This window comes from Vanessa atalanta, chromosome 30, assembly GCF_905147765.1.
Source record: "Vanessa atalanta chromosome 30, ilVanAtal1.2, whole genome shotgun sequence".
NCBI lineage: Eukaryota > Metazoa > Arthropoda > Insecta > Lepidoptera > Nymphalidae > Vanessa > Vanessa atalanta.
This window is the reverse complement of record NC_061900.1, coordinates 429538-447346: the sequence shown is the minus strand read 5'-3', so window position 1 is coordinate 447346 and position 17809 is coordinate 429538. Positions and strand designations below refer to the sequence as shown.

Sequence of the window (17809 nt, the reverse complement as noted above, 5' to 3'; positions counted from 1 at the left end):
AATACTATATCTTCCTACACATATTTAAAGTGAGATATATATTTTAAACATATGTAATATGTTTACATTTAAATATAAGTAAGTACAATCGGATTATTTTAGCAATAACAATTCAAATAATAAATTATAAAATGTCGCGGGTAGTTAATATTATAGTTAGGTTAACTGTGACATTATTTCAAAGAAAAATCTTAAATACAGAGGAACAGCGCCATCTATTGAGTTAAAGTGGAAACAACACTATCAAGGACTCGTGTCAATAAAACTCTTTCCGAAAGCTAACAGTTTTTTTTTCTTACTTAACTATCAACACTATAGCAGTCAGTTAATTTATATTTTGCTTCATTAAATTATTTTATTTAATAATTAACGTACAAATAGAAATATCTGTTTGATATTAAAAGCGCCATCTACTGAATTAAAGTGTAATCAACGCCATCATGATACATAATTGTATTACAATGTTCCGCAAGATGGCGTGACCTATCCTTTTTTCTAGACAATATATAATTGCTTGTAAATTTCATTCAACATCGTCTGCTCCAATTTTAGTTTGATCATTTTCGACCATTTTGTCAACTTCCTCAATCGAACTCATCGATAGCTGCCTTAAAATATTTTCGAATATAATTGGCGCGCTTTTAGTGTTCGGTAGCGAAATGTCGGTTTGTGTCGGGACGCTCTCCCATCTCTTTTCCTCTTTCACTTCCACGGGTAGCACCGTCTCTTTCAAGTTCAGAGTCATCGTTTTCTTTTTTAATTCCTTCTCTGGGTTCGTTCCATTACTTAATTCCTGTATTTTTTCCGGACAATAGTCTTTTGATTGTCTCTCTATGGCTTTTGTTAATACATTGCCGAGCATGTGCGCACATTTTATAATATTTTGTGTTTCACGAGGCGTCAGACGGAGTCCCTCGTTTCGAATAATGTTATTTATCGTTTTAATATTGTCAGGAGAACGTATTTTCGAACCGTCCGTTGGAAAATCTGTAATAAATATTGTTTTTCATTGTACTAAGGTATATAATTTTTGTTATAGTATTCCTGACCAATTTCCGGAACGTACTCTTTTGTCACTCAATGTCAAAAAGCTGGGTCACAAATCCGAAAAGACTGAATTGATCTGACTACTCTTATTAAACGCCCTTCGAATACAATAGATACTAAAATGACCTTTGATGAATCTTGAGGACATTTCCTCTAGCACTACCGATAAGAAAAAAAATTGATGGAAAAAATTCGGCCACAGTCATCTTAAAAAAAAAAGAAAACACATGATTTTGAATACCAGAAAATCGATTGACAAACTGATAAGAAAAAGGCACTGAAGTATTTTATATTTTCTTATTTATATAGATAAATAATATGTTAGTTTATTTGTATGTTACCTAGATCTGGCAAATCAACGTCTTCAGAACGGTACGGCGTCGGACATTGGTCGTAGTAGCGGTTGATGGGGACTCTCGCTAAAGAGTTATTATAGTTGGCCCAGAAGTGGCCCCACTCGCCCATCTCTCTCGAATCGCACGTGCTCACGCAGTAACTGTAACACAAATAGAAGATCATGGAAATTGACAATTGAGAGGTTGACTTGAGAGGTTGACCAATTGACCATACAGGCCATTCTGGTCGGAGAATTGCGAAGACTGGTACTATAGTGCATAATATTGAGTACTCTCTTCTCTGGGGAGCTCCCCAGTACCACCTTCTACCATTTGATCGCATTCGTCACGTATGACGGTTCGAATTGTTGACGATCAAGCTGTCTCCGACTCGGTTCGATCCTTTGCTTTCTTCCTTTCCTTTTGATAATAATGTTGGAACATTCTACATCTTTTACGGCATTCTTCATGGCGAAATTGTGTAAAAAAAATTCTGTAAATTTCACCTTTGGACTTTGTCAGAATTCCAAATTCCATCCACATCACCTCGATGTCCGATAATTTAGAACTGCTGAATTCTGTTTTCCACATCACTTTGTGGAACCACATTTCATCAGCGATTTTTCCGAACAAGTAATAACCATCTTCAAGAATAGAGCTTACGTGGTCCTTAAAGTTCGGCAACGCACCTATAGACCCTCGGTCTTGCTCATATCCGGGGCGGTCGTAGAGACTTTTCATCAGATGAGCATTATATCCGTTTGACCCCTAGCTTTTGCCATTAAATCCAACACGTCAAAAAAGCGTTTGCTACTGAGAACTTATTCTCAGAAAAACACAGTAACTCTATGAAAAGTCAGACCTTTTGAGATCTTATGAGTAAAACTATAAATAAAAATATCTATATTGCTAGCGTTGAATTCGCCGAGACATTCAATGGCATATATGTAAGTGTAAAGCTTCTATATTTAATAAAGAGTTTGGAAAATAACCAGTTTTGGAACGCAAAATCAACAAACAGCCTAAGATGCATGAAATTCAGTTGGCAAGGGATTGTCTTGGTGACTATCCCTTACCAATTATCTGTTAGTCAGCCATTTTTTAATATACTTTTACATTTTTTTTTATGGCATTGTTTGGCGGACGAGCATATGGGCCACCTGATGGTAAGTGGTCACCACCGCCCATAGACAAAGGCGCTGTAAGAAATATTAACCATTCCTTACATCACCTATGCGCCACCAACCTTGGGAACTAAGATGTTATGTCTCTCGTGCCTGTGATTACACTGACTCACTCACCTTTCTAACCAGAATACAACAATACAGAGCACCGTTATTTGGCGGTAGAATATATGATGAGTGGGTGGTACCTACCCAGACGGACTTGCACAAAGCCCTACCACCAAGACTAATTACATTACATGATTTTATATCCTTTGTGTTTGTGTATACTGGGTCATCGTTATTTTGATTAAGTATCATTTGAAATTATTTCTGATCTGATTTATTTTTAACACAAAACTAAAATATACCTCGAGTCCTGAAGATCCTGACTCCGTGGTGAGACCAATGTATCCTGTGCTATCCCTGCGACGCTATCCCCTGACGATGGACCGGAACATTCCGGTGACATTGAAGAGTAGTCGAACTCGGTGCTGACTCCTTGCCTGATAGTTGTATTACAATTATTATACAAAGCCAAGTTCAGCATAATATGTTGTCTATTTAAGTTACTTGAAGACTATTCAAAATGGAGACTTAATTAAACTACATTAATAAATAAATATTAGACAACATCACATACATTACTCCGATCCCAATGTAAGTAGCTAACGCACTTGTGTTATGGAAAATCAGAAGTAACAACGGTACCACATACACCCAAACCCAAGACAGCATAGAAAACTAACAACCATTTTCTGCACCGACTCGGCCGGGAATTGAACCTCGGAGTGGCGTACCCATGAAAACCGGTGTACACACAACTCGACCACGGAGTCGACCGTCGTCAAAATTAAACATGTCGGGGTTTTTACAATTATTTTTGGCCCAGATCAATACGTTTGTGTTATTAACATACTTGGGGTAATTATAAGGGAGCCATGATGGACCAGCGGTTGGTACACGTGAATATTGACCAACGTATGTTCTAATTTAGACAAACTACTTTATATTTGAATTTAATTCAACTCATACTCGGCAGAAAGAAACATCGTCATCATGAGAAACTCATGCGTCCCTTTGTAAATTTGAGTGTGATAGAAATACCAAATCTCCTCAAGAGAGAAGACGTTTAGTAAGTAGGAAACTCATTGTTACTTTGTAGTTTGTGAGCTGGATATAATTTAGCGAATAGCTTTTTTTATCTCACTGGAGTTACTTCATTTTCATTTACGAGTTCTTCGGCGAATCTTCTCCACTTGGAACGAGGAGGGAAGATTCACCGAAGCTGAGTCCGAACGTTCCTCACGGGATCGTTTGGGCATGCTATGGTGTCACAGCGATTATTGAAGATGCACTTGACGAACATTATTTATTAAGATAAAACAAATTATGAACTTTAGGTTTGATAACTCTACTGTGCTTTAGAAAAAAGTAACTGCAAAATAAAAGAGATTCTTCCAAAAAAGTTTTTATTTACCGATAAGTTGCAGGTGACGAAATCTTACTGATGCTCTCTCGGCTGCACGAAACAGCACTATCCTTGGACTCCAAGCTGGTTTCCTTCCGTTCATTGGCCTGATATTGTGGTCTTATCTTTTGACAGGATTTCTTCGGTGTGGATGTGGCGAGAGCTGTGAATTTTTCTTTTGATACGTGTTTCGTATTCTTCTCTTCAAAGTCAGAAACCTGTTGGACAATAAAGAATGACTACTAATAATTGGACTGGTGCAAAAAGACACCAAGAGCTAAGTAATAACTTAGCAATTTTTTATGGTATAGGTAGGTATATATTGTTTTATTAACGAAATACAAAACCAAACAAAATAAATACACAGATGGATTTACTATGTGAATTTAAAACTGACCAGCAATTTTTGTGTGTCGATATAAAAAAATCCTCAATTTAAATTGAAGTAATAAGTAATATTTTTAAGCTTCTTCGCACAAAATCTGCTACCACTTGGAGCATTCAGCCATTGCACGTCACTTGCTTGCGTCACGACGCTGTACGAACTGAAGCTTTTCAAGCACAGCAGATACACACTAGGATCCATAGATCATAAGGTAAGTTAATAACTCGTTGGTCTAGTGCCTCATGAGGCTGCAGATCTTGAGAAACGCGTAAGAAATTAACAAACCAAAATATCAAACATACCATAAATATTACGACCTAACTAATGAGCTACCAAAATGGTTATAGGGTAAATCATACCAGCAAAACCTCTATAAAAAGACCCAATCTTCCTAAAAGACCTTGGCCTGTCGAGAATTGCAGTGATATATAAAGCTACGTTAACAAGTTCCTACTTAAGGTTAGACAGGGTAAATGTGAGCGTTAATGCGTTTTGCAAAAGAGGCCTTAAACCTACGCCCGGTTGGCAGGTCCCAAGAACGGCTAGAAGTTCTCGTCTTACGTTAGACCCGAATTCAGGCACGGTGAATTTATGGAATTCTAAGAAATTCCTCTCTCCAACAAAGTTCGTTATTCTTCGCTTGGAATAGTCGCCCAGTGACTCCAACGATGAGGAGCCAGGTTGACGTAATAAGAAACGTACCTGTGATAAATCTAATGACATATCATACTCCAGGGACGTGTCACGACTCCTCGAGTAAGCCGTTTTGTTCTTACGCGGAGAATCGAGACTTCTCTTCGATTTGGTCAGGGATTCCGTGGACTGGCGCCGATGATATGACCCGGGGAGCGAGTTCGCTCTGTCACTCCTAAAATATTAATAAAGCAAATTGAGTTTTCAATTGAGGCGAGCTGCGAACTGTGCGTTTGCACATAGACATTAACTACCGGTGATATCGTCAATTCGTCACCAATTCTGGGAACTAAGATGTTATTTCCCTTGTGCCTGTATCACTCACTTGCCTTTCAATTTTAAATAAAACTATACACAATACAGATGTTAGGTGAAATAAATAATGACTACACTAGATAGATGTTGAAAAGGAACTACTGAGTTTCATGCCGGTTCTTCTCGGTAGAATCTACATTCCGAACCGGTGGTAGCCTTACTTTAAATAGTTTGTTAAATGACGACTCAAAAGTGCTTGTAAAAGTCAACTTGAATAAAGTATATTTTGATTTGATTTGATTTATTCAAAGTGCCAACCTGTGTTACTAACAACCCAGACGGACTTGCGAGTAAAGTTTATTGATATTAATTTCAAATAGGAATATATAAATGTCCCAAACCTCAATAACTGTTTCCCGGTCACGATAAAGTTTAAACTTGGCTTTGAAATTTTCTTCGGCGTCGATGAGCTGGACCCTGGGGCAGATACCTTCTGCTCTGGCTCCTTCTTTACGCTACCTCTTCTAGAGAAGGGGCCTGAGTTCCGTCTAGATGGTATGCGGCTTCTGGGTTCTTCGTCATCCTCTGTCTTGTCTTTTTGCATTTTAAACTAAAATCAAAGTAAATTTTGTAACATTATATATTTAAAAAAGCCGCTTCGCCCACAGATTCGTTCGCGTTTAATCGGTTGGTTTAGGTGTTAGGTTAGGTTAGCCTATGAACTCAAGGAGTTCAAGCTTGTTTCAACAAAATCGTTTTTTTTTTTTAATTCTCCGACCTCCGTGTTCGAGTAGTGTGTACACCGGTTTTCATGGGTACGCCACTCCGAGGTCCCGGGTTCGATTCCCAAACGAGTCGATGTAAAAAAAGTTCAATAATTTTCTATATTGTCTTGGGTCTGGTTTGTGGTAATGTCGTTATTTATGATTTTCCATATCACAAGTGCTTTAGCTACTTACATTGGGATCAGAGTAATGTATGTGATGTTGTCCAATATTTATTTATTTATTATTTAAATATCATCAATGTCTAAATAACATATTTTACAATTTTTGTCTATCTGTTTGTTCCGGCTAATCTCTGGAACGGCTGGACCGATTTTGACGGGACTTTCACTGGCAGATAGCTGATGTAATAAGGAGTAACTTAGACTTTTACTTTTTTACTTTTATTTAAGAATTATATGTAAAATAATAATAAAGTCACGCTTTGTTATTAAATTCAAACGCGCACGAAGTCGCGGGTACAGCTAGTAAGAATTAAAAATAGTTACTGTACGAATCTTGGTAGCGTGGAATCGTGGCAAGAACGCTAGAAGCGTTTCCCCGTTGAATCGAAATTGTTTGGTTGTGAAAGAACAAAAGACAGAGTTCCTTTTGCATTTGTAGTGTTAGAGACGCGTATCATAAATGAAGTTCATAGCCTCATAAAGTCAGGTACTCTGAATAATAGGAAAAAATCGTCAGGAAACCTGCATAGATACCACGAAGGAATGGAAGTAAACTATGTTACAAGTCAGTGTATCTACAGTACATAACATCTAAGTGACCAATCATTGCGGTACATGCAAAGGCTCTGACAATGGTTATGGGGTCGTGGTGACCACTTACCATCAGAAGGTACATTTGGTCGCTCGACTATCTACGCTACAAACAATTAAAGCATTATATTACAAAAATAACTTTTTTAAATTACTAACAGTATTTAAAACGGGATATTTACTATGTTTTTTATTTTTATTTGTTGGAGCTCGATATTTCGACATTATCTACGAATGTCTTGTTCTCGAACTCCAACAAATAAATATAAAAAACATGGTAAATATCCCGTTTTAAATACTGTTAGTAACAAAAATAACCATGTTAATTTAAAAAACTTTTTTAAATAATTTTATCATAATCGTATATGATGTCCGTATGTGATACGCATGTGACGTCACTAGGTAGATGACGGATTGGATCAGCGTGGTTGAATAAGCTTAATAGATCAGCCCAATGTTGGGACATAAATATGTATTAATTAAATCGAAAGAGATTTATAAATACAGATAGAATTATTGTCCATCGAGGTTAGAAGATTAATTAATGTAATTACACATAAAATTATCAAATAGAAATAATGATAAGTCTGTCAAGAATGTTCTGAAACACTTATAATTTTTGGAGTTATTTCAAAGACCGCCTCACATATTTATAACTGTGTTTAATTACTATTAACAAGTGAGCAACAAGTCTAGTATAAATAGTAATTACAAGTGCTAGTTTAATATGAAACTTTGAACTAATAAAGAAAGCTGTTTTCATAATAACATATCAAGATAATGATTATATTATTTTTTTATTTTAACGTTTTAATATTTGTACGAGAATGCACGACAATATAGCCTATCAACAATTTAAATACACATAGTAAATAGCAAGTTTTAAAGATAGTCTTTAGTCGATAAATGATACACTTATTATATTTTTGTTTTGTAAAGGCTTTTAACGGTGTCAGTAGGGCAAATTAGTTCACCTATAAACAATTTACTCCTACGCAAAAAAAAAGCAAAACTTACAACAAAAATATTTGCCGTTTAAAACAATCAGGCGCTAAATGAGATCTTAAGTAACTTATAACTATTTACAAAGAGCAATGATACTCACAGACTCCATATCCTTAACTAATCAAATTATTCCATTATTCAGCTTGAGAGGTTGTGTGTATGTGTTTGTCTGTCTCGGCTCCCTCTGACACACTGCCTGCACAAGAGTCATAATCGTGTGTCACGCATGAATAGACTTAGGGGTTGAAAGTGAAGGGCGGAGCGGAAGCGGTTAGAAGTATTTACAAAGTTTTAGATAAACATTTGAATATAGTATTTATTTTGATTTTGATTGCCTCGTTGGTCTAGTGGCTCAGTATAAGGCTGCATATCTAAAGGTCCCGAGTTCGGCCGCAAAGCCGCGAAACGAGAGTGCACATGTGTTCACGAACACATGTTGGAGTTGGCTGGTGTCATTAATACGGACATTGTAAGGCGACCTTTATATTTCCATGGAAACGAAACACAATTACGCGCACACCAGCCGAATTGCCGAATATATTTCTCTCACCTTTCTTTGAGTGTGTAAGTGAGATGAAAATATAAGTTGTGGAGTAGTCTATTTCGAGAGGTTCGACAGTTGTCATGATTTTAACGCAAGAGGGTATGGTATGTAAGTACACAGTCTCTGTGGAGAGTGGTCGACGTGCTAATCTTCAGGACAGTTGCTTAGTGAATGAACCCACAGTCTACAGGCAGCTACGCGACCCCGCTTGCCGGGTTGCTATAAAAAAAATATAAAAACTGCACGCTAAGCCGACAGTAAAATGTCAAGTCAAGGTAACTTTACCTACCTTAATAATATAACGTACCTTATCTTAATTTACAATGTTTATTTTATTACAAATTTAAATTGTGAGAGCCGAGTTGGCCCAGTGGTTAGAACGCGTGTATCTTAACTGATGATGTCGGGTTCAAACCTAGGCAAGCACCACTGAAACTTCACGTGCTTAATTTGTGTTTATAATTCGTCTCGTGCTCGGCGTTGAAGGAAAACATCGTCAGGAAACCTGCATGTGTCTAATTTCAACGAAATTCTGACACATGTGTATTCCACCAACCCGCATTGGAGCAGCGTGGTGGAATATGCTCCAAACCCTCTCCTCAAAAGGAAAGGAGGCCTTAGCCCAGCAGTGGGAAATTTACAGGCTGCTAATGTATGTATGTGTACGTGTTTATTTACGACATCACTTTGGAAACCTCTAAAATTATCAGCGTTTCTCTACTATATTGTGTATGTATTATACATATAAACCTTTCTCTTGAATCAATCTATCTATTGATGAAACCGCATCAAAATCCGTTGTGTAATTTCAAAGATCTATGCCTACACAGGGACAGACAGCGGTAAGCGGCTTTGTTTTATACTATATAATGATACCCTATAGCCCTCAGGAATATTGTAGCTTCCTCTCAATATTTTTTGAATTGGCTCATTGCTTCTGGTTACGTTACAAACAAACAAATACCTTTTTATAATATTCGTATCATAAAATCGCTAATATGCTGGATGTGTCCTGAGCCTTAATTAAGGGTCCGTGTCCACTGGTGCATGCAATGAGAAACAAAATGGCGGATGAGCTATATTTATAATAAGACCAGTATACTTAACACCGTCAATATGTCTGGTAGAAAAATGTATTGAGTAGATGTCGCTTTTTTGTTTTGATCAATCAAAATATACTTTACCGTAATATATTTAATTCTATCGGTTTACGCGGCGCCATTAAAGCTCCCAGTCTGCATGTTTCCGCAGTATATATAAAAAAATCTCTTGTTGTCTGACATACTCTGAATTCTGAAATTGAAATGTTGGAAAATGAGTTTTTCAACGGTTCTTCTCGATAGAATCTACTTTCCGAATCGGTGGTAGCTTTAAACACACAACAATGTAACATGACGATTCAAAAGTGCTTTTACGAGTCTACTTGAATAAGGAATATTTTGATTTTGACCATCGTCATATTTATATTACATAGATACATTGGCAGCCTGTAAATTTCCCACTGTTGGGCTAAGGCCCTCTGAGAAGAAGGCTTGGAGCATATTGTACAATGCGGGTTGGTAGAATACACATGTGGCAAAAATTCGTTGAAATTAGACACATCCAGGTTTCCTCACGATGTTTTCCTTCGCCGCCGAGCACGAGATGAATTATAAACACAAATTAAGCACGGGCTTGAATCCGAAATCATCGGTTAAGATGGATGCGTTCTAACTGAGCCATCTCGGCTCATTGATTATTTGAGAGGTTCCTAAAGACATTTTTTGTCCTGGCTGGCTGAACCCTATGAGGAAGATCAGTATACTACATTTTCAACGTATTGTACACCTTAAAAGGGTCATCAAAATAGTCCTTGATAGTATATCTATCTCTTAGCGATAACTCACAATAACCATTTATTATCCTTTACATATTACGAGAAATGTAAGCAATACAGCATTAATCCTTATCCGATTAAGTACCTTAAATACATTGTGCATTAAATATAGATCGATATGGGCATTTACAGCATGGAATTTAAATGGAGATTTTCGAATATATTACAGATTTAAGGGTCATAGCGGGACATAGCGGCTTGTACTGTCTTATGGCTGAAAAACTGAACGTTCTAACACATTCTGTAGTATATTTAGTATCAGCATTGCACTCGTGCGAAACCGGGGCGGGTCGCTAGTATGTTAATAAAGTACAATTAAATAGGTCCAATAATAATAGGTAACAATTAATTAGGTAGGTAATAGGTTTAAATAGGTAGGCTTTTATATCATTAATATTTATGAATTTAAATTTCATTAAATAAACATTCAGCCCATTTTATTGAGTCTGAGTATTTCCTATTGGCTAAATTTCATTGAAGCTACGGATTGAACACAGTAGCGTAGCTAGGTGGACAAGGGCCCCGGTGCATAGAAAAAGAAACGGGCCCTCGACGTAGAGACGTACATTAGTAGGCTAAATCCATATGTCATCTCTATTCAAAGCTTAGGTTAGAGGGCCCCCTGAGCTCCGGGGCCCTGGTGCACTGCACCACCTGGCCCTACGATAGCTACGCCACTGATTGAACAGCGCTGTTAAGTAACAAGGCTAGGCTATTAAATTGATGGGTATTTAAAATAGTTGCGCGAGATATCCACGGAACAGTTTTAGAGATAATTTCGAAACCTTCTCACAAGATTATTGAAAATTTATATAATTGAATCGAAAGTATATTAAAACAATTGGAATTATTGTAATAATAAATGACCAGAGAGAGACACTGAAGAATGAACTCTATATCCGATGTATAAGGTACAAAATTATATATTACATATCGTGTTATGCTATTTTCGACTTTAAAACGATATCAATAAAGGTTAAGTGAAATTATATAAAGGTTCTTGACCGGTGACGACACGGATGTAAGTCTATGACGCAATATGTCCATAAACTACGGTGACAATGAATATGAATTACAGACGAGACTCCAATTAAGTCAAGATACGCTTTCTTCCTAAATGGTAGGTCATCTTTGTGCAAGTCTACCTGGGTAGGTATCACCCATTCATCAGATTTTATACATTACATTAACAGCCTGTAAATTTCCCACTGCTGGGCTAAGGCCTCCTCTCCCTTTGAGGAGAAGGTTTGGGGCATATTCCACTACGCTGCTCCAATGCGGGTTGGTGGAATACAGATGTGGCAGAATTTCGTTGAAATTAGACACATGCAGGTTTCCTCACGATGTTTTCTTTCACCGCCGAGCACGAGATGAATTATAAACACAAATTAAGCACATGAAAAAATTCAGTGGTGCGTGCCTGGGTTTGAACCCGCAATCATCGGTTAAGATGCACGCGCTCTAACCACTCGGCCATCTCAGCTCTCAACTCATCAGATATTCTACTGCAACAACAATAACAGCATTGTTGTGTTCCGGTTTGAAGGCTGAGTGAGTGAGATATAAGACAAATAATGAGACAAAGGAAATAATATCTTAGTCCCCAAGGTTCAACGTATCAACGTCTATGGGCGGTGGTGACCACTTACCATCAGGTGGCCCATTTGCCAGTTCACCTTCCTATAACATTAAAAAGGTTGAAAGTTAAATTCTGGGCAAGCACACTGAGCTTACACGCTCCTAACTTTTTCCTCAAGAATGGAAGCCTTAGCCCAGGACTGGAATATTAACTAGTTACTTTGGTTTTTAAAGTCTATACCAACCAGAGATTTGATCGACCAACGTGGCAATATATACAAAAAAATACTCTATAAAAATTAAAATATTTTAGGAAATAAATGGATATATTTTATTATGATATTAAAATACACTTTGAAAAAAAACTCGTGTGAAAGTTTCGCTAAACCACCGATTAAGGAAATTATATTTAGCACAATAATAATTAATATTATATTGTAGCGCGCCGAAGAAGTAGAACTTCTCACGTTTTGGAACTGCAGAGTGAACTGACAGAAACCTACTTACGTAAAGAGCGTTATGCTCCAGGGGACCTTTAATCTTTCTCTCTCTCTCTCTGTCTCTTACTTTCTCTTTCACTCTTTTTACTTTATACGATTTGATAAAATAAATAGATAGATAGATGAATGTAAATTGGACAACATCACATACATTACTCTGATCCCAATGTAAGTAGCTAAAGCACTTGTGTTATGGATAATCAGAAGTAAGGACGGTACCACAAACATCCAGACCCAAGACAACATAGAAAACTAATGAACTTTTTCTACGTCGACTCGGCCGGAAATCGAACCCGGGACCTCGGAGTAGCGTACCCATGAAAACCGGTGTACACACTACGCGACCACGGAGGTCGTCAAAGATGTCTTAAATTAATGTAATATTTTAAATTCTTCTGTAATATAATCAATTTTCCCGTGACCAAAGCCGCGGGCAACAGCTAGTTTTACACATAATATATCGCGAAAACAACTTCGTTCCAACCGAGTGACCTACGGCACAGACTTTTTTTGTAATGTATGGTCACCGTACTCATCTCCGGCGAGTGAAAGTAGCCGCGCCCTACGGCCTTGTATCGGTGAAAGTGCGCGTCGTCGGCAATTAATAACCTGCCGCGGGTCATGAGTCTTGGTCTTACACTAGCTTTTTATATTCAGCTAGTTTTCGGCCACTGAGGATTGGCATAATAATATAATTATTATTGTACATGCAAAATATAAAAAAAAAATATCCCGTTGAGTTTCTTTCGCCAGTTCTTCTCAGGTCCGAGGTGATAAATTCCGAACCGGTGGTAGATTTTTGACAATCAATAAGCAAGTGTAAACACTTCTATATTGAATAAAGATTTTTGACTTTGACTTTGACTTTTGGCAAAGTAGGTAGGTAGGTTGGGTAAAAGAGCCACGTGATGGTAAGGTCATAGTAATAAATTTTAAACATTCCTTACTCCAATTCGACACCAACCTTGGGAACTAAGATGTTATATCCCTTGTGCGTGTAGTTACACTGGCTCACACACCCTTCAAACTGGAACACAAAAATAGCACAATCAACTACCGCCAAACAGGAATACTTATACCCTGTTCAAGATAGCTTGATCTTTTTGACAGACGGGCTAGTGATGGGAAACAGAAAATATAACATATATAACAGTCGATGGAACGATGGAATGCGTAATTCAAATTTGAATTCAATTTTTTTTTTACTGATTGTTCTAAAAAGATTTATACCAGCTAAAGAGACCCCAACCAACCACGTTCGTAACCATAACTTAACAATGATCTTTAATAAGGATTTTTGTTATCGATATTTGTAGCAGTTACTGCCTGTTATTCGCGTCCCTACCGTCCGACCGATGTAACATTGTACAAACGTCTATTATTTTCAGTGTTTCTAGGTATTTAAATTTTACTTTGAAGTTTCTAGGTATTTAAGTAATATATAATAGAAAAAGTCTTAATATTTTCGAATAACGCTTGAATCTTTGGGGACTTTTGTATTATTGGTATTTTTTTGAATATTTTTACAATTTTTAAAAACATTAAATTAAGAAAATAATATGTTCGTCATTGCAAAGTTATGTAGATCAGATAAATTTACATCTGTCAAAAAGATCAAGCTATCTTGTACAGGGTATAGTTACAATATTGCTGTTTGGCGGTAGAATATCTGATGGGTGAGTGGTACCTACCCAGACTTTCACAAAGCCCTTACCACCAAGTATTCAGAGACAAATTCTAAAATCTTTATTAAATATAGAAGCGTTACGCTTACTTATTTATTGTCCAGAATATCTATCATCGGTTCGTAAAAGAACACCACAGATACTCAGTGAACTTCTTTTTAAATGCAATGCAATTTTTATATTCCTATTTGAAACGGCATGGAGGATTTTTGCAATTTAATAATTTTGATACTTATCTGTTGGATCCTGTTGTAAATGCACATTTATTGCGCAACAAAATAGCTAGTAGCCCTGTGTAACAAACTCCTCTCCAAAACATGCTTGTTACAGTCATGAGCATGTTTCCCCTGTGTGGCTGTAACTTTACGTCGGCTTCAATCGCTTTTTTAATCTGTTGCAATTGGGATCTGTCAAAGTGACAGTTCTGGATAATAGAAGATATATAAAAGCATAACTATATAGAAATTTCTTTCTATCGATAAAATTGTTTTGTATGAAATAGTGTTTACGGTTTTTAAGTATGTATGGTTCAGTTTTAAGCTCGCAGTCTTCGTATCGATGCTATACAGCTCGCGATATTGTAAACGGAGCCCGACCCTTTGAAAATGAAGGTTTCCTAAATTACTCCTTAATACAATCGTTTCAGCCATTCCGCAGATTACCTGGAACAAACAGACAGAGAGACGATAATTTTACATCATTTTGATATTACAAACAGGCACTTCTAATTTTATTTCTTTGTATACATTTCTAGTTTGGTAATATGAAGAGGGGGGGGGGGGGTGTCAGTTGTTATGGAATTCAATTCGTGACTATAAGATTACATACATACACAGATAAAGAAGCCAAGTAACGATTTTCCGTCAGCCTTACTTTACAAATACCATTACAGCCTCAAATCTCATCATGATTTAAATATAGTATAGCATATAGAGCCGAGATGGCCCAGTGGTTAAAACACGTGCATCTTAACCGATGATTTCGGGTTCAAACCCAGGCAAGTACCACTGAATTTTCACGTGCTTAATTTATGTTTATTTCGTTCTCAGCGGTGAAGAAAAAACATCGCGAGGAAACCTGCATGTGTCTAATTTCAACGAAATTCTGCCACATGTGTATTCCAACAACCCACATTCGAGCAGCGTGGTGGAATATGCTCCAAAACTTCTCCTCGAAGGGAGAGGAGGCCTTAGCCCAGCTTTCTAATCGTAGAATTATTTAAATCGGTTCAGTAGTTTCAGAGTTTATCGATAACAAAGAAACGTTTCTTTCCTCTCGATAATATTAGTTTGTATTTATAAAACGAGTGGGTAGTTGTTTATGTGTTTTACTAAAACGGAATGGAATTTGCAAATGGAAAGTTGAAATTATTTAAAATTCAGAATTTCTATATTCCTAATTATTGTGTTTTTCCAGTACCGTACATGTTATTCGATACAAGATTATATAGATGATAAAAAAGCATTACTTTTTTTTTACATTATCAGCCTGTAAATTTTTCATTGCTGGGCTAAGGCCTCTCCCTTTGAGGAGAAGGTTTGGAGCATATTCCACCACAGTGCTCCAATACGGGTTGGTGGAATACACATGTGGCAGAATTTCGTTGAAATTAGACACATGAAGGTTTCTTCACGATGTTTTCCTTTACCGCCGAGCACGAGATGAATTATATACACAAATTAAACACATGAAAATTCAGTGGTGCTTGCCTGAGTTTGAACCCGAAATTATCGGTTAAGATGCACGTGTTCTACCCACTGGGCCATCTCGGCTCTATCATAATCATCGAAAGCTCTTTTACATTTCAAGAGTGAGATACAAAAGGTATGCTGTTATAAAAGCTTTCTTAAAACATTCCAAGTTCCAAGTTTTGTGTTACATCATGAGTGTTTTAAATATATATTTTGTTCAGTGGTTTTTGGTTGTTCGCCGAAACTAATAATTCTAAGTCTCGATCACTATAACACAATTTTTGATGTTAAGCCTTTTTTGATGCGACCTCTTCGCGTGTATGAAAAAAGGTTTAACATTTAACAAAGGTTTAATAAAGGTTTAACGTTACTTGAAAACTACAGTATGAAGTTGCTCACTAAATCAAGTGTCAAATCGCTCGAAATAGACAACTTCACACCTTATCTTGTTTTATAATGTTTATTTTATTGCAATTTAAATTTTTAATGTTTTAGTATCAAAACATAACAAGTTACATTTATCACAATAATAATAATGATTTTAATGTTAATAATTAGATTATAATTATTTTATTGTTATTAATTATTTTCATACAATGAAAAACTATTTTATTTACTTTTTAATATTTAATTAGTACAAGATTAATAACATAAAAATAATAACTATACAACTATTTACTAATATTTACTTACCTTTATCTCTAAAACTACTGAAACGATTTTGATGAAACTTACACAGTTCCCTAACTTCAAGTGTAACTAAAATTAAAAATGATCATCTCGATACGACTTTTAGTTTTCGAGAAATTCGTGGACAAACGTACAAACATACACTTACGAAATTAAGCAAACATACTTGGAAGCCTAAATGGATCGTCATACTCAAATATAATAGGCTATTTGACAATGCGAAAAATAAAGTGTCAATTATTGTAATCAGCTTATACTATGAGTTTAAAAATGGTTATTTATTAACGAAAGTTGAAAATAATAATTAATTTATTCAAAAAAAACCATAAATAAAAATGCATTTTTTAAACGTTTGTCGGGCTAAGGTTTGGTCGGGCTTATGATGACGTCACCTGCTTGTTAACCTCATTTGCCTACTGTATGTGGATTATGTGTGCCACAGATTGCAATACAGGCAAGTGACGTCACCAACCCCATTGCAACGCCATATTGTCAAAGTGGCGTTTTCGCGCGCTATTTAAATATTGAATTTTTAATTTGATATTCTTCAGCAAATATGTAGTAGAATTAAAAAAACACAACCTTTACTGGGTTTCTTAACCTCTATTAAATAATATAAAATGGATTTTGAAAACAAGTCAAATAGCCTATTCAATTCTAACTATGTCACAAACATGTCGAACTGATAACCTCCTTTTTTGAAGTCGGTTAAAAATGACAATAATAATATTATAACAGAGTATTAAAACTACAATCTTCAAGCGACGAACATACATACATAACGATTCCCTTAATATATTTATATTATCGTTTAAAAGGTATTAAATACTTCGAGGTGACATTTCCCCGGAGTAATGCGGATGTCCTGTCCTCGTAACACGGTGAATCAGCCAACAGTTGGCTTATTGTGAAACGCATTCGCAAACCGAACACTCGCAGCTGGAAACGATCGTCGTAGAATTTATTTTACTTGAAAACTATATACTTTATATTTAGTTTTTAACTTTGATTTTGATGGCTTCGAATCAATTAAATTTTTAATACCCTCGTCGTATTTTCGGATGCTACTGGTTCAGAATTTTTAATATCCTCGTCTTTGGTTGCTACTGGTTCGGGATGTAAATAGTTACGAAAATACTCCCTTTCAACATCTAAAAATACAGTCATGTTAGTTAAATACAATTATATATGTATGTAATATGTCCTGTTTGGAAGTCAACAAGCATCAACTCGACGCTTTTTTATCATCAATATAATCTTGTATCGAACAATATGCCTTCTTTACCGATGTATTTTTTACAAATTATTTGAATTTATGAAATGGCAAATTTAAAAATGTCTGCAGAATTTT

At 36.2% G+C, this 17809-nt stretch overlaps 1 protein-coding gene across 1 annotated transcript; it reads right to left on the bottom strand.

Moving 5' to 3' along the window:
• Window positions 1-409: 409 nt before the first annotated feature.
• Window positions 410-5953, bottom strand: LOC125075374. The gene is made up of 7 exons (XM_047687116.1): window positions 5751-5953; window positions 5104-5269; window positions 4054-4234; window positions 3780-3849; window positions 2917-3051; window positions 1389-1543; window positions 410-987 (listed from the first exon to the last, which is right to left on the bottom strand). The coding sequence occupies exons 1-7, from the start codon at window positions 5951-5953 to the stop codon at window positions 524-526; spliced, it is 1374 nt and encodes a 457-aa protein (XP_047543072.1). The 3' UTR covers window positions 410-523.
• Window positions 5954-17809: the final 11856 nt, after the last annotated feature.

Excerpts from the sequence above, each read along its gene's own strand:
- LOC125075374 (XM_047687116.1), bottom strand. The coding sequence starts at position 5,953 with ATGCAAAAAGACAAGACAGAGGATGACGAAGAACCCAGAAGCCGCATA. Across the intron at positions 5,270-5,750 it reads ACCGGGAAACAGTTATTGAG|GAGTGACAGAGCGAACTCGC; the intron begins GTTTGGGACATT and ends TTAATATTTTAG. Across the intron at positions 988-1,388 it reads CGTTGATTTGCCAGATCTAG|ATTTTCCAACGGACGGTTCG; the intron begins GTAACATACAAA and ends TATTTATTACAG.